General features: G+C 38.5%; 1 protein-coding gene across 50 annotated transcripts in view; it reads right to left on the bottom strand.

Annotated features, from left to right (window-relative positions):
- CLASP2 (cytoplasmic linker associated protein 2) overlaps positions 1 to 22,652 on the bottom strand; it is a 217,789-nt gene that overhangs the window by 11,639 nt on the left and 183,498 nt on the right. For all 50 annotated transcript variants that reach the window (XM_077991295.1, XM_077991306.1, XM_077991296.1 and 47 more), the window contains 3 exons: positions 10,147 to 10,340; positions 8,895 to 9,023; positions 4,263 to 4,469 (listed from right to left, as the gene is read on the bottom strand). In XM_077991295.1, the coding sequence (XP_077847421.1) occupies positions 4,263 to 4,469; positions 8,895 to 9,023; positions 10,147 to 10,340 (530 nt within the window). The remainder of the gene's footprint in view (positions 1 to 4,262; positions 4,470 to 8,894; positions 9,024 to 10,146; positions 10,341 to 22,652) is intronic.

Here is a 22,652-nt window from a genome sequence, read left to right as displayed (position 1 = left end):
TATACATATTTTTTGGAGACAGGCTCTTGCTTAGTCACCCAGGCTGGAATGCAGTGGCATGATCACAGCACACTGCAGCTTCAAATTCCCAGGCTCAGGTGATTCTCGCACCTCAGCCTGCTGAATAGCTGGGACTACAGGCATGCCACCATGAGCCACTAAACCAGGCAAGAAAACCTGGCTAATTAAAATCTTTTTGTAGAGACGAGGCATCACTATGTTGCCCAGGCTGGTCTTGAACTTCTGGGCTCAAGTGATCCTCCTACCTTGGCTTCCCAAAGTGCTAGGATTACAGGTGTGAGCTACCACATACTACCAAAAAAAAAAAAAAAAAAAATACACACACACACACCCCCCGCTCCACCTCCCGGGTTCAAGCCATTCTCCCGCCCCAGCCTCCCGAGTAGCTGGAACTACAGGTGCCGGCCACCAGCCCAGCTAACTTTTGTATTTTTAGTAGAGACGGGGTTTCACCATGTTGGCCAGGCTGGTCTCGACCTTCTGACCTCAAGTGACCTGCCCTCCTTGGCCTCCCAAGGTGCTGGGATTACAGGCATGAGCCACCACACCTGATCAAGAATAATTTTATAAGTCAATAATTTTTTTCTAAATTTACTAACTGGAATCCTTCTAAAAGTACTTCATCTCATCAAATATTTGGTTGTCCTGAAAACAGGATAGGTAGTCTATGTGCTTTGATTCTTTCTCTTTATTAACCAATTTTGGGAATAACCCAATAATCTTGAAAGTTGGCCAGTTTTTAAAGTATCAATATAAACTCATGAATTTCACTTTAAAATTTGATGTATTTTAATTCATTGTAGCATTATTCTTTTTGACCCTCAAATATGAACAGTTTTCTTGCTTTCAGACAAGAATTCCCAGGCTCATTTTATACGTTATCTGCTCCAAACCTGGACTCATATTTTCCCAAAGACACCTGACTCTTTTGAGTGGAAAATGGTATCTGAAGACCACAATCTGGGTGGTAGGGATGCTCAGTTTTTCTGAGTTGATACTGACCCAGAGGCTAGTAGGAAACATTTTTTGAGATACGAAATTAAACAATATTTTCATTTTGACATATCCAATTCAAAGTTAAGATTTTAAGATTTACTTCATTTTATGGCATCATTATTTGCTTTGTCCTAATCTATCTTATCTATCGATATGTGTATCAATGTTATTACTATTCAAAAATAACCATACCAGCATCTTTCCTATGAATATATTGAATGCAGTTCAAGATTTCTTTGCAGTTTCTTTCATTTTTAGGGTATATTCCACTAAAGACTGGTAGTAAAATATTATTTATTGAGCTGGCTGCTCTGTTTTGAATAGATCTATTGTCTAATTCCCCCTTTACAAGCTTTAAAAAATCTGATTCATGCTTTTTATTAGTTTCTATAGTTTTCTTACATTTTTTTTTACCTTGTTTTCTTAAGTTTGGGTTTAAGTTTTCATTTGCTTTGTGTCCATGTGTCTAGTGTACCTTCACTGTAGGTATACCTCACGCCACTATTTTTTTCCTCTTTTTTGAAGAATAGGCAATATCTTTGGGTTTGACCTCCACAACCCTTTTCCATTGCTCAAGTGTAAGCGAAAGACACTTTTCTGTATTCTATATTTTAAAATGAATTTTCTGTGTGGGGGAGTGGGTTACGCCATGAAAGTTTTTCTAGCTTTACAGCTGCAGGATTCTTTCTTCTTGTTACCCTTTTTAAAAAAAATATGGCCTTTGGGTAGCCACCTCTGTCACAATATTGCTACAATGCTCAGTTTATTTTATTTTAGATTCAGAGGGTACATGTGTAGGTTTATTACGTAAGTATACTGTGTGTGATGCTGAGGGTTTGGGCTTCTACTGATCCCCTACCCAAACAGTGAACACAATATCCAATGGGTAGTTTTTCAACCCTACCCTTTTCTCCCAACCGCTTTTGGAGTTTCCAGTTGTCTATTGTTCCCATTTTTCATGTCCATGTGTACCCAATATGTTTAGCTCTCACTTATAAGCAAGAATATGTGGTATTTTGTTTTCTGTTTCTGTGTTAATCACTTAGGATAATGGCCTCCAGATGCATCCATGTTGCTGCAAAGGACATGGTTTTGTTCTTTTTTATGGTTGTGTAGATGCTCAGTTTAGACTCTAGTCAATGGATTTTTTGCTAAATAAGCTCTTTCCAGAAGGGAGCTTTTGCAAGGTATTTCTAAGAGCCCTGAGGATCCATGCCAACCCAGCATGATTTGGGCTTCCCGCAGTATCTTTGCTTTTACCTCCAAATTTTTATCAGTTACGTATACTTAGCCTTTCACTCTGAATGGAGACATCTCTTTTAGGGGTGAGAACTTGGGTGATTCTCTGGCCCCAGGGTCTTAAAAGTAACTTTTGACTTTCCTTCACACTTTTCCATACCACTGATATTTGCAGGGAACTTGCTGCTAGTGGTGGTTTGGCCTTATCTGCTCATATTTTGGGGTTCACTGGGATACCTTTTCCTAATTTTGTTGATGTTTTTCATGTTTTTTTTGTATGCAATTCTAGTTGCTCAGTGAGATAATTTTCTGGTGAGAAAATCTGAAGGCATTCAAAAAGCATATTGCCATTGCCTTCTTGCCTTTCATTGCTCTGGTCCTAATACCTACACATCTTAATTTTAATAGTCTATAGCAAAGAGTTAAAATGCTAATATTTATGTTCATTAGCGTTCTTTTGCTTTTCTGATAGGTAAGATGCCTTTTCCCAATAATCATGTATGCAATAAAATCCTGCACCAACCTATCATCAGAGGAAATAAATTTATAAGAACTTAAAGCCATAATGGCTCTTTGCTAGTATCCTAACACTCTTTAAGTTACTTATCCAGCAAATATGGGTTCAGTACCCATTATATATATGACATATACATATTATACATATTATAAATCTTTTTTTTTGTTTGTTTGAGACAGAGTCTTGCTCTGTTGCCCAGGCTGGAGTGCAGTGGCACGATCTTGGCTCACTGCAACCTCCACCTCTTGGGTTCAAGCGATTCTCCTGCCTCAGTCTCCCGAGTAGCTGGGATTACAGGCATGTGCCAACACACCTGGCTAATTTTGTATATTTAGTAGAGACAGGGTTTCTCCATGTTGGTCAGGCTGGTCTTGAACTCCTGACCTCAGGTGATCCACCGCCTTGGCCTCCCAAAGTGCTGGGATTACAGGTGTGAGCCACTGTGCCCAGCCTATACTCTGTTCTTAGTATTAAGGCACAGACAAAGAGATTTGGATCTTATGTTAGGACCTCCCAATTTAGTAATATTAAGCTTAGAATAGAATTTAAAATACAATACTATAGATGTATAATGATTAGTTCTCTTTAGGAGGGTTCTTAATATATATACTATGTAATATTAGCCATTAAAATCACATTGCAAAATATTATTTATTGGATGGAAAGAGTTCACAATGTATGGCTAAGTTAAAGCATGTTATAAAACACATCTCATTTTTGTTAAAATGTTTCTATGATTGGGTTTATGTAGCTAAAGAGAAACACATTACATCAATGACTGTAAATTAGTATAACCACTTTGGAGTGAAATCTGGTAACACCTAGAAATTCTGTTTCTAGATGTATATATGTCAGTGCATGAAGATATTACAAGGAAATTCATTATAATATTTGTCAATAAAAAGGAAATAATCCAAATATTTATCAACAGATGAACAGATTAACAATTTGTGGCATATACATAAATGACATATTATTCATTCATAAAAAGGAATGAAATTCTAATACAAGCTACAACATGGATGAACCCTGAAAACATTATGCTAAGTAAAATAAGCCAGACTTAAAAGGACAAATATTGTATTATTACACTTATAAGGAATCTAGCAGAAAATAGAATAGAGGTTACCAGGTGCTGGGGGGGAATGGAGGGAGAAAGGAATGGGGTTATTGCTTAATGGGTACAGAGTTTCGGTTTGGGATGATGAAAAATTTCTGTATGTGGATAGTAGTGATGGTTGCATAACATTGTGAATGTATTTAATGCCCCTAAATTGTACACTTAAAAATGGTTAATTATATGTTATGTAAATTTTACCACACCCATATCTATAACCCCCTGGCTAGTTATGAAAAAGTCTTTGTCCTGAATATTGCAGACAAACAGAAGGAAGGCTTGATCATGCCAGTAATGATGCCTGGAAAGTACCTAAAATAACTGAACCCCAAATGTATCATGGCTCATTCCTCTCAAAGCTTTGTTGCTTACCTGTATCAGACCTGGCATAATCTCTGGCAAAAGGAGGTTAAGGGTTTCCTTGGACACTCTTTCTATCACTTTTGTTTGCATTTTGATTGCAGCCAGATTAATTGGATAGTCTGCAGTTTGGATGATAGGACAAAGCACTTTGATGCACTGCTCTGGACTAATTGAAGTGGCCAACACTGATGCTGCTTCCTCGGCAGATCTCACCACCTAAACAAAAATAGGAAAGTAAGCCAGAAAGTATTTTAAAAATATTATACTATGTCCTGGAAGTATAAACTTCATTAAGTATTTAATATAATATTTGGAATTTGCTTTGAAAATGCTACAGTAAACAAACATGAAAAGTGAGGGTGCAGATTACAGATACAAAGGACTGGCAAAATGTCAGTAACAGCTGAAGCTAGATGATGGATAAATGGGCTTTATTACACTATTTTGCCTTCTTGTGCTCTTTTTTGCTGTTGGCTAAAGTAGTTTTTTTTTTTTTTTTTTTTTGAGACACGGTCTTGCTCTGTCACCCAGGCAGGAGTGCAGTGGCTTGATCATCAATCACTGCAGCCTCAAACTCCCAGGCTCAAGTGAGACTCCCACCTCAGCCTTCTGAGTAGTTGGAACTTTTTTTTTTTTTTTTTAAGTAGAGATGAGGTCTTGCTATGTTGCCCAGGGTGATGTTAAACTCCAGAGCTCCAGCAATCCTCCTGCCTCGGCCTCCCAAAGTGCTGGGATTACAAGTGTGAGTTGCCGCGCGCAGCCTTAAAGTAGTTTTTAAATCAAATTGTGGTCTAGTTGTATTAGGGTGAGGAGGCTCTATTTACTTAAGACTACAATGTGACTGGAGTCCCCTGCATAAGCCACGCTGAAGCCCTGCTCATTATTAGTACTCTCATCTCTAGGAGTGCTTGAGCCCTTTGCATCACATAAATAAAATAAAAATCATATGATTAATGTGTTGTCAAAAGTTAACATACTATTCCTCCTTGTTTTCATAATGATTTTCTTTCTTCTGTATTGAGCTTTGGGGAGGGTAAAACACTGGTTTCATGATGATGACAAGAAATGGCTGTCTATCTTCTTATTAGAGTCTGTAATCTCTAAAGACAGTCTTAAGATCATGTAAAAATAACTGCTTTTGATGCTACTTTGGCAGTGTCTCACTTATGATCTCAATAGGTGAAAAATGCTTAGAAAGGTACAGTGGGAAATACACTTAAAAAAAAAAAAAAAAAAAAAAAAAAGCCAGGCGCGGTGGCTAACGCCTATAATCCCAGCACTTTGGGAGGCCGAGGCAGGCAGATCATGAGATCAGGAGATCGAGACCATCCTGGCTAACATGGTGAAACCCCATCTCCACTAAAAATACAAAAAATTGGCCGGGTGTGGTGGCACGCACCTGTAGTCCCAGCTACTTGGGAGGCTGAGGCAGGAGAATCGCTTGAACCCGGGGAGGCGGAGATTGCAGTGAGCCAAGATCATGCCACTGCACTCCAGCCAGGGCGACAGAGCGAGACTCCGTCTAAACACAAACAAACAAACAAACAAAAACAAAAACAAAAAAAGAAAATACACTGGACGTTAGAAGACCCAGGGCCAATTTCAGCTTTAATACCTTAAGAGTGTCAATTTTATATTTTGTAGGGATGCTACAGGCCTTATTTGGGTCAAAAGGTAAATAACTACAAATATTAGACATCGTTTTTAAACTTTCAGTGAAATGCCATAGGTGTATCACTACTAAACACTGATGGAATAAAACAAAATCAGAAACAGAAAACAAAACTGGGCTGGGCAAGGTGGCTCAAGTCTGTAATCCCAGCACTCTGGGAGGCCAAGCCAGGCAGATCACTTGAGGCCAGGAGTTCGAAACCAGCCTGGCAAACACAGCAAAACCCCGTTTCTACACAAAAATTAGCAGGGCATGTTGGTGCACACCTGTAATTCCAGTTATTTGGGAGGCTGAGGCAGGAGAACCTGTTGAACCCAGGAGGCAAAGGTTGCAGTGGGCTATCGTGCCACTGCACTCCAGCCTGGGTGACAGAGCGAGACTCGGTCTCAAAACAAAGAAAACCCAAAACCCCTGCAAAAATCCAGATATATTTAAAAGTTATGATTCACTCTTCTAGAAGAGTCACAGTCAAATCTTTTAAAAAAGTAATTGCCCCAAGGGTTTCAATTTCCCTGCATCCTCACCAACGTATTGTCTGTATTTCTTTTGGGTGTTAAGTGATCTCTCACTGTGGCTTTGGTTACATTTTCCTAATGACTAATGATGTTGACCATCTTTTCATGTGCTTATTGCCATTTGTGTATCTTTGGAGAAATGTTTATTCAGATCCTTTGTCCATTTAAAAAATTGGGCCATCTTTTCATTGCTGTGTTGTAAGAATATATATTATGGATATTAGTACCTTATCAGATACATGTCTGCAAAATTTTTCTCCCATTCTGTGAGTTATCTTTTCACTTTCAGGATAATGTCCTTTGAAAGACAGAAAATATTTTCTTTGATTTTTTTATTTATTTTATTTTTATTTTTGAGACAAGTCTTGCTCTGTCACCCAGACTGGAATGCAGTGGCATGATCTTGGCTCACTGCAGCCTCCGCCTCCCGGGTTCAAGCAATTCTCCTGCCTCAGCCTCCCAAATAGATGGGATTAGATGTATCCACCATGACACCTGGCTAATTTTTGTATTTTTAGTGAAGATGGGGTTTTGTCATGTTGGCCAGGCTGGTCTCGAACTCCTTACCTCAAGTGATCCACCTGCCTCGGCCTCCCAAAGTGTTGGAATAACAGGCGTAAGCCATCATGCCCGGCCAAATTTGTTTTAAAAGTGTTACCTCTAGCTGACCACTAAGCTAATAAAGCACAAAAGTATTTAATTTTGAAGAAGTCCAAATTATCTTTTTTGTTGTTGCTGGTTGCTTCTGCTTTTAGTTATATTATGAAATCACTGCCTAATCCAAAGTAATAAAGATTTATACCTCTGCTTTCTTTGGAGAGGTTTATAGCTTTAGCTCTTGCATTTGGCTCTGATTCATTTTATCTCGTTTCTATTTTAACCTTCCTTTTTTGATCTGTCTTTTGCTTCTGTCTTGGTTCTACCAGAGATACTTAATGCTATTTCTCAGTTGCTTTCTCTTAGATATATAGTCCTTACAGAACTAAAAGTAGAACTACCATTTGATCCAGCAATTCCACTACTGGGTATCTACCTAGAAAAAAAGAAGTCATGATATGAAAAAGGTACTTGCACACAGGTGTTTATAGCAGCACAATTTGCAATTGCAAAAATATGGAAAAAGCCCAAATGCCCATCAATCAATGAAGAAATTTTGTATGTGTATATATATACACACACACCAAGTGTATGTGTATATATATACACACACACACACACCAAGTGTATGTGTATATATATACACACACACACACACACACCAAGTGTATGTGTATATACACACACACACACCATGGAATACTACTCAGCCATAGAAATGAAGGAAATAATGGCATTCGCAGAAACCTGGATGGAATTGGTGACCTTTATTCTAAGTGAAGTAACTCAGGAATGGAAAACCAAACATCATACGTTCTCATTCATAAATGGGAGCTAGGCTACAAGGGTGCAAAGGTATAAAATGATACAATGGACTCTGGGGACTTGGGGGAAAGAGTGGGAGCAGGATGAGGGATAAAAGACTACACATTGGGTATAGTGTACACTGCACAGGTGATGGATGCACCAAAATCTCAGAAACCACCACTAAATAACGTATTCATATAACCAAACACCATGTTGCTCAAAAAATCTATTGAAATAAAAAAAATGTAGTCCCTATTTGAATTTTTTTTCTCATTCTTTCTGAGAGTATAATACAAATCCTCACAGTTATCTAATCAATGTCACTGGGGAAGAAGGGGAGAGAGATATCATGACTACCAAGTACTACGAAACAGGTTCATGGAACTCTTCCATGAAAGCTGTCCTCACTACTTTGGTGAATAAACTTGTAGCAGATAAATAGCTCCTCTAGGCAATTTATCGCTTAAAAATAACAATGACCTGCTTGGGCAACATGGTGAAACTTCATCTCTATAAAAAATAGCAAAAATTAGCCAGGTGTGCTGGTGCATGCCTGCAGTCCCAGCTACTCAGGAAGCTGAGGTGGGAGGATCGCTGGAACCAGGAGGCTGAGGCTGCAGTGAGCTGTGATCACACCACTGCACTCCAGCCTGGGCAACAGAGTGAGACCCTGACTCAACAAACGAACAACCAACCCCCCCAAAACCATGATTTCTTATCTTCATTAGTTATTTTTAAAAATCAAATTCTTATTGCTAAATGAAAAGTGAAAACAAGATTGCTAAACTCTAAGTAGAAAACTCAAAGTGAAGGAGAAAACGAAATTAAATAAATTATTTCCTAGAGCTGGCCTATTTTAGGTGAAAGGCCATGATATCACTGTTTAATTCATTTAACAGAAAAAAATATGCTTGCTTCTTGATCAGGTATTATCCTGAATGTCAAGGCAAATGTTCAAGAAAATCATTAATAAGGCTACATTTTATACAATGTTTACATGTTTCATGAAATAAAATAATGAAATAATAATTTAACCTCCAGGTAACTTACCTCCTTATGAGGATCTTTATGTGCTTCCAATGTTTTCATGACAGTCAATTCTGCATAGTTTTTAAATCTTGCTGGTTGATGCCTTAGGATTTCTCTTAAAACCTTTAACGCCAAAGCCCTGATTGTAGGCTAAGAAGAAACATTTAAATGTTTTTAATATTTTGGGTTGTAGATAATCTTTAACATTTTCAATTTTTTTTTTGAGACAGAGTCTCGCTCTGTTGCCCAGGCTGGGGTGCAGTGGCCGGATCTCAGCTCACTGCAAGCTCTGCCTCCCGGGTTTACGCCATTCTCCTGCCTCAGCCTCCCAAGTAGCTGGGACTACAGGCGCCTGCCACCTCGCCCGGCTAGTTTTTTGTATTTTTTAGTAGAGACGGGGTTTCACCATGTTAGCCAGGATGGTCTCGATCTCCTGACCTCATGATCTGCCCGTCTCGGCCTCCCAAAGTGCTGGGACTACAGGCTTGAGCCACCGCGCCCAGCCAACATTTTCAATTTTTGTAACTTAAGGGTCTTAATAATGGGGGAGGAGTTGCAGACAACTGCATAAAGTATGCGTTATACTACATAATTAAGTTTTCTTATCTCTAGTTGAAAATTTATATTACACTTACTGTATTTGCAAGAAATCAACAACTACATTCAGACTATAAAAAGGAGTTTTGGAGCTGGGCATGGTGGCTCATGCCAGTAATCCCAGCTCTTTGGAAGGCTGAAGCAGGTGGATCACTTGAGGTCAGGAGTTCGAGACCAGCCTGGCCAACATGGTGAAACCCCGTCTCTACCAAAAATACAAAATTAGCCAGGGGTGGTGGCATGTGCCTATAATCCCAGCTACTCAGGAGGCTGAGGCAGAAGAATCGCTGGAGCCTGCGAGGCGGAGGTTGCAGTGAGCTGAGATCACACCACTGCATTCCAGCCTGGGCTTGAGAATGAGATTACTTCTCAATAAATAAATAAATAAATAAATAAAAAGTTGCTCCTGAGCAACTAATCTAAATATGTAAAACAAGTAACATGTACTTTTCTATAAGAATTCAGCCTGCAACCTTTCATTTTTCCTGTTAATTGTTCAAAATTGTTGAGCTACTTGGTTTAGAAGAAAAAGTACTTCCTAGTGAAAAGTTCATGCAGAAAGAAGCAGCAGAAGAGACTCATGCTTCCAATTTCTAAATCCGTGTAGCACTGGATTAACAGGCAATCTAAAAGAGACAGAAAGGACAGGCTACTGTTTACACATTTTGCCATTTACCTCTTTATCTCCAAGGGTTTCAAGCAATAAAAGCAATATTGTTTTGAAGTGTTCATCCCAAACACTAAAAGATTCTTCCTGTGTCAGTTTCATAAGTTCATAGAGGGCGATTTTTCTTTCTTCTACACGCTCATTATGGTTAGACAGCTCCTTCAACAACTCTGCAACTAGGTCAGAATGGTCTAGGGAAAGATCTGTCAAAAGGACATGATATTACTTCTGTAACTTTATAGGGTGATTCTCACAAGTATGGGGATAACAACTTTATATGATGAAACACAGATAAAACCATTATGTTTGCGGTAAAAAAGACAAAGAAAAAAAGACTTAAGTAATTTTCTTTTCAATTTTGTCATTCCCAAAACACTGGTGCTATCATAAAACTTTGTGTAATAAAAATCCACAAAAGTGAGACCAGTATAATGAACCCTTATACACCCATCACCCAGATTTAACAGTTTTTAAGATTTTACCATTCTTACAGCATCTTTGTCCTCCCTTCCCTTTTATCTGAAGTATTTCTAGCAAATCCCATATATGTCATTTCCTCTTTATATACCTCAGTATGTATTTCTATGGTTTCATGCCAGGAGGCTTAAATGGTTTTTAGTGATGATAAAAACGACCACTAGATTTAGGTATGACAATCTAATCCCACTATGGTAAACTTCTTCATAAATCACCCCCTTTTTTTCTGAGACAGGGTTTCACTTTGTCGCCAAGGCTGGAGTATAGTGGTGTGATCATGGCTCATTGCAGTCTCCACCTCCCAGGCTCAATTGATCTTCCCAACTTAGCCTCCTGAGTAGGTGGAACTACAGGTGTGTACCTACACATCCAGCTAATTTTTGTGTTTTTTGTAGAGAAGGGGTCTCACCATGTTGTCCAGGCCAGTCTGGAATTCCTGGGCTCAAGTGATCTACTGGCCTCCCAAAGAGTTGGGATTATAGGCATGAGCCACCATGCGCAGACTATCAATGGTTTTGGCCACTGATTGTTGTTGAATCACTTATTTTAATACAAGTTAAAAATGATGATTATCTAATCATACCACTCCTTCCATGGGGTAGAATTCTTCTGTAGAGAATAACTTTATCAACTAGACCTATTCTGATTATCCTGAAATACAATTCGATAGAAAAGGCAGAATAGATTCTTAATATAGTTCTCTTTAAATTTTAGCATTGAGTTAGGCCCAGTGGTTACCAAGGAGTTTTTATTTGTTTTTGCCTTCTTTTTACAAGCACAATTACAAACTCATGGATTTTATAACCATGAAAAGTCACTGCTTGTTTTTAAACAAGTTATCAGACAGTGCTTTAAACCATTTTTGTAGGAATAACAGTTAAATCTAAGAATTCACATTTGAACGTCACAAAATACCAGAGTTGTTCTTAAAATTTTTTGATGATCAAATACATGATAAATTCAGCCCTTCAGAGCAGGTAGTGCCCTGGGCTTGTGCCATAGACTAATTTCCTTCCCATCTCTCTGGAACGAAACAACCATAGAGCACGCTGCAGACCAATGTATCACTATTGTTGGTTTTAACAAGAACTCCTGCAGCAGGATGAATGTATCTCTATAAATCCCACAAAAAATCACTTGCGGAAAGCTGTAAGTTAACAGATTTTGGAAGATGTTAAAGGATCATTCTAAGAGTGTCTTTTATTTCAGCTGGATGTATGGGATTCACAAGAAAATGCTTTTCACAGGTAGTCAGTTATCTTTTCCATGAAAGTAAGCTTTGTAATTACTCTAGCAGATAATTAGAAATGACCTGATATATAATGATCTGGACAGATGACTGGCAGAAAAATAATTTCTTCCAGAGAAAGCACCTAGATTGCTATAAAACTGAATTATCTGTATCATACTAATGAGATAATCCAAAGGTGCTGAATCTTTCCTCTTCTGACAGACAGCAGCACCATGGTCAAGTGAAAAGAACATAGGCTTTGTAGTCTCATTAAATCTCTGCCTCTTGTACTCTGTGATTGGAGCAGTTTCCTAATTACTGCCGAGGTGCAGTTTTATTATCAGTAAAATGGGAAAACAGCATCTGCCGCCTAGGGTCATGGTGAGCACTTGGGCCTAGAATACAGTAAGCTCATTAATGTTAATTCTCCTGTGTCCTTCTGACAAATATTGAAACAATTACAATTCTGATAATATTTTTGTGGCAGTGCTCAAGAAGTACCAAATAGTCTTTCAGCTTGGCAAACTTTTATATGAATCTTTCCTGAATAACTGCACTATCCTCACTAGAGGTAGTATTCTAGAACATTATAGTTCCTAGTAAGCTTAACAAAGGTTATCAGTGGCTTTTTCTGGACTTGTTAACTTTGATAAATGTGTGTGCCTGATTGTAATGTGGGCAGAAACACTGGGTGAGAGACATATCAGATATTCAAATAATTTCCTTTTATAGAAATTCTGACTTGAACAAAATTATCCTTTGCCAAATTTTAGATTTTAAAAATAAAAAAAGGAGGAGAAACTGCATGGGGGAGGAGAATAAAAGAAAAATCAGAACAGAAATAGAGAACAATTTTAAAAAGAATAATGTTAACAATGTTCATAATAAAATAATGTCAAACAGGGTCTTCTTCATCTCAACATTAAAAATGAAAATAGACAATAAATGAAAACAACTGCCACACAAAGCATGGGACTACTACTGCTGTAGTTTTTTTTCTTTTTTCTTTTCTTTGTACTACTGTAGTTTAGCTGAGGGCTTATCCATCTTCAAAGAATGTTTACTCAACATAAAATGGCTGCCTATGTTTCAGAAGTAAATCACACATTAGACTATGATGAAATAGTGTTCTCAAGTTCAAAAACACTATACCCAATTTAGATTTCCATAAAGTCTTCCTTTACCAAATATAAAATATATGATCCTTAGTAAATGAGAAGATAATTAGGGAATAAGGGAGTGATCCTGACAAACTGTCATAATTTTGGCTTTATGATATTTTTGATATGTTGTCTCTCTCTCTCTCTCTTTTTTTCTTTTTTTCTGCAACAGAGTCTTGCTCTGTCACCCAGGCTGGAGTGCAGTGGCGTGATCTCGGCTCACAGCAACCTCCATCTCCAAGGTTCAAGCCATTCTCGTGCCTCAGCCTCCCAAGTAGCTGGAATTACAGGCATGCGCCACCATGCCCGGCTAATTTTTGTTAGAAATGGGGTTTCACCATATTGGCCAGGCTAGTCTCGAACTCCTCACCTCGGGTGATCCACCTGCCTCGGCCTCCCAGAGTGTTGGGATTACAGGCGTAAGGCACCGCAGCTGGCCGATATATTGTCTCTTGACATGAGAAGATGGTAAAAGTAATCAAAGAAATGCAAAGGATAATTTTAAAAAAGTTACCAAAATTATAAATGACCAGGCATTAGGACAGATTCCCAAACAAACTATAAGAAGGGTATCCACTGATGAATGTATCAGCTTTAAGCCCAGACAGGTAGGAAGGGCGTCCACATAGAGTGGTAATCAAGTGTAAGCTGTTGGAGCCAAAGTGAAATAAGAAGGGCATTCATGGTTTTGAGTGAGGATGGAATGGCAAAACCTAGCAGGATGAGGAGTAGATCTGTGCAAGTAAGGAGGTAGTAGCAGAGGCAACAGAAAAATTGGTAGCAGAAAAAATGGTTGCATACAGAGGACTGATCAAATCAGTAAATATATTAAAGACAACGTAAGCTAGGTTTCTCACTGTCAGAAAAGTGGGTTATCAATCTGGAAATTAGAATTTCCTTGGTGCGAGAATGGAATTGGAACTACTGGTGTAAAAACATGGTTTTTGATAGATATGGAAACAGAAATGTATATCTCTAAACACACACACATTCCCTAGCTCTGACCACTGAGAGGTCTAGGGAGCAGTGACATCCCACTAACAGTGAGTACATCTAGAGTCCAGATCTTAGCCTGTAAAAACCATCTTTCCTTAATAGGAACGATGGATCCTTGGAGAAATGATTGATTCCAGGACTGAAGCAGGGATAGTACAACAGTACCAGATTGCAAGGATGGGGACATGTCAAAAGAACAACAAAAGCCGGCTTGAATGGAATCCTGTTGGTCAAATCAAGGGCAATTTGAGCTTCAAAATAAATAAATAATGATCGTTATAATGGGAAACGATGAGTCTATACTGTTACAAATATGTATGTCAATTTTCCCAAATAAATTTTCTAGAATACAAAATAAAAAATTTCCTAAATAAATATAATTCAAGTTTAACGATGAACAGAATATGTAACCTGTTTAAAAATATTAGTGTCTCCTGATAAAACACTTATTAATTACAAAGAGAAAAAGTAACTTCACAGTAAGGAAGTCTGGTAAGCCCCACCATAATCAAGAGATCAAAGTTAACATCACCAGTGATGGAGCACAGTGAAACCATGTGTTACTAGAAAGGGTGCAATGAAAAGAATGCACCATCGCTTCTGCAATACTGATGCTGAGAATGTATAACCTCATTCTAATCATGAGAAAACATCAGACAAAACTACATTCAGAGAAATGCTACAAAATAACTTCAAAAGTGTCATGGTCATGAGAGCTAAGGAAAGACTGAACACTGGATGAGAACACTGATGGAGACGTGATGATTAAATGCAATGTGTGATTCTGAAATGGATCCTTTAGCTGTAAGATATTATTGAGATTCTGGGAAGATGGTAGATTAGAAAGCACCAGGACTCTGTCTCCTCACCCAGACAATAGGATCTGTCTGATGTAACTATTTTGGAACTCTAGTCTACTGAAGGCTTATAACTTCTAGGGAAAGTTTTGGATGGTAAAACGTGGCTAATTTCTATCAATTTCGGCTCTCAGTACAGTAGCAACTACTCATCCCCCACCACCAGCCCCAGCCCCTTGGCAGGCAGCTGTGCACTTGTTGCTGGAGCAGCTTGCACAGAGCTTGTGGGAATCAGGGCATGAAAAAAGAACCTTATTCTGTGAATACTGAGGATCTGTGTACTGTTAACTGCTGCTTTTTTTTTTTTTCTTCTAAAGACGCTTTCCAAGTCCTAGTCACTGCTGCTTCTAATAACAGAGGTACAAAGAGGCAGGCAGCCATTATTGTTGCACCTTTCCTCACTATTGCAAGCCCTTCTCCCTCTAGCTAAAGTAACTTCCAGGGGCTTAAAGGTCCTGCCCCTCCTATTACATTTTTCTCTTTTTCCTTGTTGGGAGCCAGACATTACAGACCAGGATATTCAAAAACAACTGCATATACATGGAGAGTTAGAAAGTGACAATGGATGCCCAGAAAAAGATACAGGCTCAGAAAGGATCTGAGAAGACTTTAAGTTTATACCTCAGGCTGAGGCTGATCTTTGGCATAGAGAAAGCCTGCAACAATCAAAACCAGAAACAACAAGCAAAAATAACAAAAGCCAACAATCTCTGGGGTATTGAGAGCATCTGATTTCCAATGTAACCACATTATTAGATTCAAATATTCAGTTTTCGACAAAAAAATCACAAAGCATACGAAGAACCAGGATAGTACAGCATACTCAAAGGAAAAATAAACAGAAACTGCCCTTGAAAAAGATCTGATGGCAGATCTACTAGACAAAGACTTTAAAATACCTGTCTTGGCCAGGTGCGGTGGCTCAAGCCTGTAATCCCAGCACTTTGGGAGGCCGAGACGGGTGGATCACCAGGTCAGGAGATCGAGACCATCCTGGCTAACACGGTGAAATCCCGTCTCTACTAAAAAATACAAAAAACTAGCTGGGCGAGGTGGCGGGCGCCTGTAGTCCCAGCTACTTGGGAGGCTGAGGCAGGAGAATGGCGTGAACCCAGGAGGCAGAGCTTGCAGTGAGCTGAGATCCGGCCACTGCACTCCAGCCTGGGCAACAGAGCAAGACTCTGTCTCAAAAACAAAAAAACAAAAAAACCTGTCTTAAAGATGCTCTAAGAAGTTAAGATGTGTATAAATTTATGAAAATAATGTATGAACAAAATGGAAATATCAGTAAAGAGACAGGAAACCTAAAAAGAAACCAAAAAGAAATTCTGGAATTAGGAAGTATGGTAACTGAAATAAAAAATTCACTAGTGTAATTACTTAATAAGCATATTTGAGCAGGCAAAAGAATTAGTAAGCAGAGCCTCAAGGATATGTGAGACATCATCAAGTGAACAAATCTACTCATTGTGGGAGTATCAGAATAGAGAGAAAAAAAATTTGAAAAAATAATGGCTGAAAACCTCCAAAATTTGATCAAAGACATGAACATAAACATGTAAGAAGCTCAATGAATTCCATGTAAAATGAACTCAAAGAAAGCCCCATCAAGACACATGATAATTTTCAAAAGGCAAAGACAGAATCTTGCAAGCAGCAACAGATAAGTGACTAGTGACACAAAAAGGACCCTCAGTAAGATTATCAGCAGATTTCTCATTAGAAATGTTGAAGGTTAGAAGGTAGTAGGCTGATATATTCAAAGTGCTAAAAGAAAAAAACTGTTAACCAAGAATCCTATATCTGTCAAAACTGTCCTTCAAAAGCGAGGGAGAAATTAAAAGTACACTAGACAGTAACTTGAAACCATATGAAGAACCACAGATCTCAATAAAGGTAAATATATACATGGGCAATTATAAAAACTACTATTATTGTAATAACAGAACATAACTCCACTTTTTGTTTTCTACATAATCTAATAGACTAATATAGTAAAAGACAGTTTATATTTCTGGAGACAATTGTACAAAAACGTAATTTTATAATGTCAACAACTGAAAAGGGTGGGGCCAGAGCTGGAAAAACACAGTTTTTGTATGTTATTGAAATTAAACTGGCATACATTTAAAATAGCATTATAAATTTAGGATATTAAATGTAACCCCCATGGAAACAACCAAGAAAACAGCTATAAAATATACACTAAAGGAAATAAGAAACTTAAACATTTCACTACAAAACAACTAAACACAAAAGTAGTAATGTAAAAAGTGACAAGCTATAAGGGGTACAGAAAACAAATAGCAACATGCCAGAAGTAAGTCCTTTCTTATCAGTAATTACTTTAAATGTAAATGAATTAAATCACCCAGTCAAAAGACAGAGATTAGCAGAATGGATAAAAAAGGATAGAAAGATATTCTATCCTTTTGCAAATAGTAATTACTATTACTATTTACATGGTATATCAACAGTAATAGTAATAGGTATATCAGTAAGTAATAGTCAGAGAGCAGGGGTGGCTATACTAATGCCAGACAAAATAGGCTGGGTGTGGCAGTGCATGCCTGTAATACCAGCACTTTGTGAGGCCAAGGGAGGCAGATCACTTAAGCCCAGGAGTTTAAGACCAGACCAGGCAACACAGCGAAACCCCATCTCTACTAAAAATACAAACAATTAGCCAGGCGTGGTGGCATGTGCCTGTAATCCCAGCTATTAGGGAGGCTGAGGTGGGAGAATCACCTGAGCCCAGGAAGTTGAGGCTGCAGTAAGCCAAGAGCCATTGCATTCCAGCCTGGGCAATGAAAGTGAGATCCTTAGGAAAAAAAAAAAAAAATCAGACAAAATAGACCTTAAGTGAAAAAAAGGTTACAAGAGATAAAGAATGAGGACATTATATATTAAAAAGATTCAATTATGCATCAAGAATAAGTAACAACTATAAACAGCTAATGACAGATCATCAAAATATATGAAGCAAAAACTGACAGAACTTAAAGGAAAAATAATTTTACAATAATAGGTGGACTCTCACTCTCAATAATGGATAGAACAAAGAGACAGAAATAAGAAAACAGAGGACTTAATACAATAAAACAACTACATCCAACAGACATATATGGTGCACACAGGACATTTTTCAATATAGGTTATATGTTGGGGCACAAAGTAAGTTTCAGCAGATTTTAAACTATGGATATAATACACAGTATCTTCTCCCACCACATGAAGCTACAAATCAGTAACAGGAGTAAAACTGGAAAATTCACAAGTTTGAGGAAATTAAACAACACACTCTTAATGGATCAAAGAAGAAATTAGAGAACCTAGAGAGACAACTGAATAAAAACAACTACATACCAAAACTTATAGGAGAGAGTGAAAACAGTGCTAAGGGGAAAATTTATAGCTATAAATGTGTTAATTTAAAACTAAGAAAGGATAAAGGGCTCTCACAGAGAGGAAGGGAAGGGGTCAGTAAACACATCTTCAACTCAAACATCCAGGTGCTCGCAATGGGACTAATCAAGGAAACAACCTGACCCACAGAGAACAAAGAAAAGTAAGACAGGACAACAGCCCACTAGAGAGCAACACGGAGCCAGGGGAACCTCCCCTGCCTAGGAAAGCGGTGAGTGAATATGTGACCCCAGGGAACCATGCTTCTCCCACCGATCTCTGCAACCCTCGGGTCAGGAGATCTCCTTGTGCACCCACTCCACCAGCCTTCAGTCTGTCAGAACTATGTGGAGTCTTGGCAGTGGAGCCACTCAGGCATGTGTGGAGACCCTGGAGCCTTACACACTCGGGCTTTCAGACAAAGGTAGCTACAGCTCCGGCAAAGTGAGTTTAGACCCCCGTACATAGCCTTAGGAAAGAGGCTGAATCCAGGGGACTGAGCAGTGATAGCCTGCAGGCCCCACTTCCACAGCACCTCACAAGATAAGACCCACTGGCTTGGAATTCCAGACAGCCACCGGTAGCGGCACCGCACCTCCCTAAGAAAGAGCCGGGAGGGGCGGGCTGCCATCTTTGCTGTTTGGGTGACTTGGCTGATCCAGCCTTCTGGCTTTATAGAGTTTGAGCTGACCAGGGGGCAGAAGGGATTCCCCCAGCATAGATGCTCTACCAAAGCGTGGTCAGGTTGCTGCTGCTGCTTTTTAAAAAAATTTATAGCTGGGATAACAGGTGTGCCCCACCACACCCAGCTAATTTTTGTATTTTTAGTAGAGATAGGTTTTTACCATGTTTGCCAGGCTGTTCTTGAACTCCTGGTGTCAAGTGATCTGCCTGCCTTGGCCTCCCAAAATGCTCAGATGTCATAATACACAGAGACTCAAAATAAAGGTATGGAGGAAAATCTACCAAGCAAATGTAAAACAAAAAATCAGGGGTTGCAATCTAATTTCAGACAGAAGAGATTTTGAACCGACAAAGATCAAAGAAGACAAAGTAGGACATTCCGTAATGGAAAAGGGTTCAATTCAACAAGGAGACCTAAGTATCCTAAACATATATGCACCCAACACAGGAGCACAGATTCATAAAGCAAATTCTTAGAGATCTACAAAGAGACATAGATTCCCACACAATAACAGTAGGAGACTTCAACATTCCACTGATAGTATTAGACAGATCATTGAGGCAGAAAATTAACAAAGATATTCAGGACCTAAACTCAACATTGGACCAAATGGATCTGACAGACCTTTATAGAACTCTCCACCCTGAACCAACAGAATATACATTCTTCTTATCATCGCATGGCACATACTCTAAAATGGCCCACATAATTGGATATAAAACAATCCTCAAGAAATGTAAAAGAACCAAAATCATACCAGACGCAAGTTTGGACCACAGCATAATAAAAATAGAAGTCAAGACTATGAAAATTGCTAAAAACCATGCAATTATATGGAATTAAACAACATGCCCCTGAATGACTTTTGGGTAAATAATGAAATTAAGGCAGAAATCAAGAAGTTCTTTGAAAACAATGAGAACAAAGATACAAGACTTTGAGATACAGCTTTGGCAGTGTTAAGAGGTAAATTCATAGCACTAAACGCCAATATCAAAAAGTTAGATCTCAAAATAACAATCTAACTTCATAACTGAAAGAATTAGAGAAGGAAGAACAAATTAACCTCAATGTTAGCAGAAGATGAGAAATAAAAATCAGAGCTGAAATGAAATAAATTGAGACACAAAACATTCAAAAGATCAATGAATTCAGGAGTTGTTTTTGAAAAAAATTAATAAAATAGGCCACTAGCTAGACTAACAAAGAAGGAGAGAAGATCAAAATAAACACAGTTAGAAATGATGAAGGGAATGTTACTACTGACCGCACAGAAATAAAACAACCATCAGAAACTACTACGAACACCTCTATGCATACAAACTAGAAAACCTAGAAGAGACAGATAAATTCCTGGACATACACACCCTCCCAAAACTGATGCAGGAAGAAACTGATTCCCTGAACAGACCAATAACAAGCTCCAAAATTGAATCAGTAATAGATAGCATACGAATAATAATAATAATTTTAAAAAGCCTGGGATCTGATGAATTCACAGCTGAATTCTACCAGATGTACAAATAAAAGCTGGTACCATTCCTACAGAAACGATTCCAAAAAAGTGAGGAGGAAAGACTTCTTCACAACTCATTTTGAGGCCAGCATCACAGAACAATACCAAAACCTGCCAGAGTCTGGGTACGGTGGCTCACACCTGTAACCCTAGAACTTTGGGAAACTGAGGCAGGCAGATCACCTGAGGTCAGGAGTTTGAGATCAGCCTGGCCAACATGGTTAAAACCCATCTCTACTAAAAATACAAAAAATTAGCCAGGTGTGGTGGCATGCACCTGTAATCCTACCTATTCGGGAGGCTGAGGCAGCAGAATTGCTTGAACCCAGGAGGTGGAGGTTTGTAGTGAGCCAAGATCACACCACTGTCCTCCAGCCTGGGTGAAGGAGTCAGACTGTCTCAAAACAAAACAAAACAAAACAAAAAACCACAACAACAACAAAAAGAAAACTTCAGGCCAGTATCCTTGATGAACATCAATGTAAGATCCTTAAGAAAATACTGGCAAACCGAATCCAGCAGGACATCAAAAAGCTAATCCACCATGATCATGTAGGTCTCATCCCTGGATGCAAGGCTGGCTCAATATACATAAATCAATATATGTGATTCATCACATAAACAGAACTAAAGACAAAAACCACATGATAATTTCAATAGACACAAAAAAGACTTGATAAAATTCAACACTGCTTCATGTTAAAACTCTCAATAAACTAGGTATTGAAGGAACATACCTCAAAATAATAAGAGCCATATATGATAAACTCACAGCAGCCAACATTATTCAAAGCTGGAAGCAGTCCCCTTGAAAAGTGGCACAAGACAAGGATGCCCTCTCTCAACACTTCTATTAAACATAGTTTTGGAAGTCCTAGCCAGAGCAATCAGGCAAGAGAAAGAAATAAAGGGCATCTAGGTTGGGCATGGTGGCTCACACCTGTAATCCCAGCATTTTGGGATGCTGAGGTGGGTGGATCACTTGAGGTCAGGAGTTCAAGTCCAGCCTGGCCAACATGATGAAACCCCATCTCTACTAAAAATACAAAATTAGCCTGGAGTGGTGGCGTGTGCCTGCAGACCCAGCTACTTGGGAAGCCGAGGCAGGAGAATTGCTTGAATCCAGAAGGCAGAGGTTGCTGTGAGCCAAGATTGTGCGACAGCACTCCAGCCTGGGTGAAAGAGCAAGAGTCCATCAAAAAAAAAAAAAAAAAAAAAAAAGAAATAAAAGATAAAGAGCAACCAAACATAAAGAGAAAGTCAAACTATTTCTGTTTGCAGACAACATCATTTTATATTTAGAAAACCCCATAATCTTAGCACAAAAGCTCCCCAAGCTGATAAACAACTTCAGCTAAGTTGCAGGATATAAAATCAATGTACTAAAATCACTAGCATTCCTATACACTAACAACAGCCAAACCAAGAGTCAAATTAGAAAGGCAATCCCATTCACGACTGCCATAAAAAGAGTAAAATACCTAGGAATATAGCTAACCAGAGAAGTGAAAGATCTCTATAATGAGAATTACAAAACACTGCTCAAAGAAATCAGAGAAGACACAAACAAATGGAAAAACATCTCAGCTCATGGATAGGAAGAATCAGTATCATTAAAATGACTATACTGCCCAAAGCAATTTACAGATTCAATGCTATTCCTATCAAACTATCAATGACATTCTTCACAGAACTTGAAAAACCTATTTTAAAATTCATATGGAACCAAAAAAGAGCCCAAATAGCCAAGGCAATCCTAGGCAAAAAGAACAAAGCTGGAGGCATCATGTTACCTGATTTCAAACTATACTACAAGGATACAGTAAGCAAAACAGCATGGTACTAGCACAAAAACAGGCACGTAGACCAATGAACAGAATAGAGAGCCTAGAAATAAGACTGCAAATCTGTGATCATCTGATCTTCTACAAAGATGACAAAAACAAGCAATGGGAAAAGACTCCCTACTCAAAAAATGGTGCTTGGATAACTGGCTAGCCATATGCAGAAGACTGAAGCTGGACCCCTTCCTTATACCATATACAAAAATCAACTCAATATGGATTAAAGATGTTAAATGTAAAACCCAAAACTATAAAAACCCTGGAAGACAACCTAGACAATACCATCCTGAACATAGGAAAGGGCAAAGATTTAATGACAAAGATACCAAAACCAATCACAAGAA

Source organism: Macaca mulatta, chromosome 2 (genome assembly GCF_049350105.2).
Source record: "Macaca mulatta isolate MMU2019108-1 chromosome 2, T2T-MMU8v2.0, whole genome shotgun sequence".
NCBI classification, from domain to species: domain Eukaryota; kingdom Metazoa; phylum Chordata; class Mammalia; order Primates; family Cercopithecidae; genus Macaca; species Macaca mulatta.
This window is presented reverse-complemented; position numbering and strand designations above follow the sequence as displayed.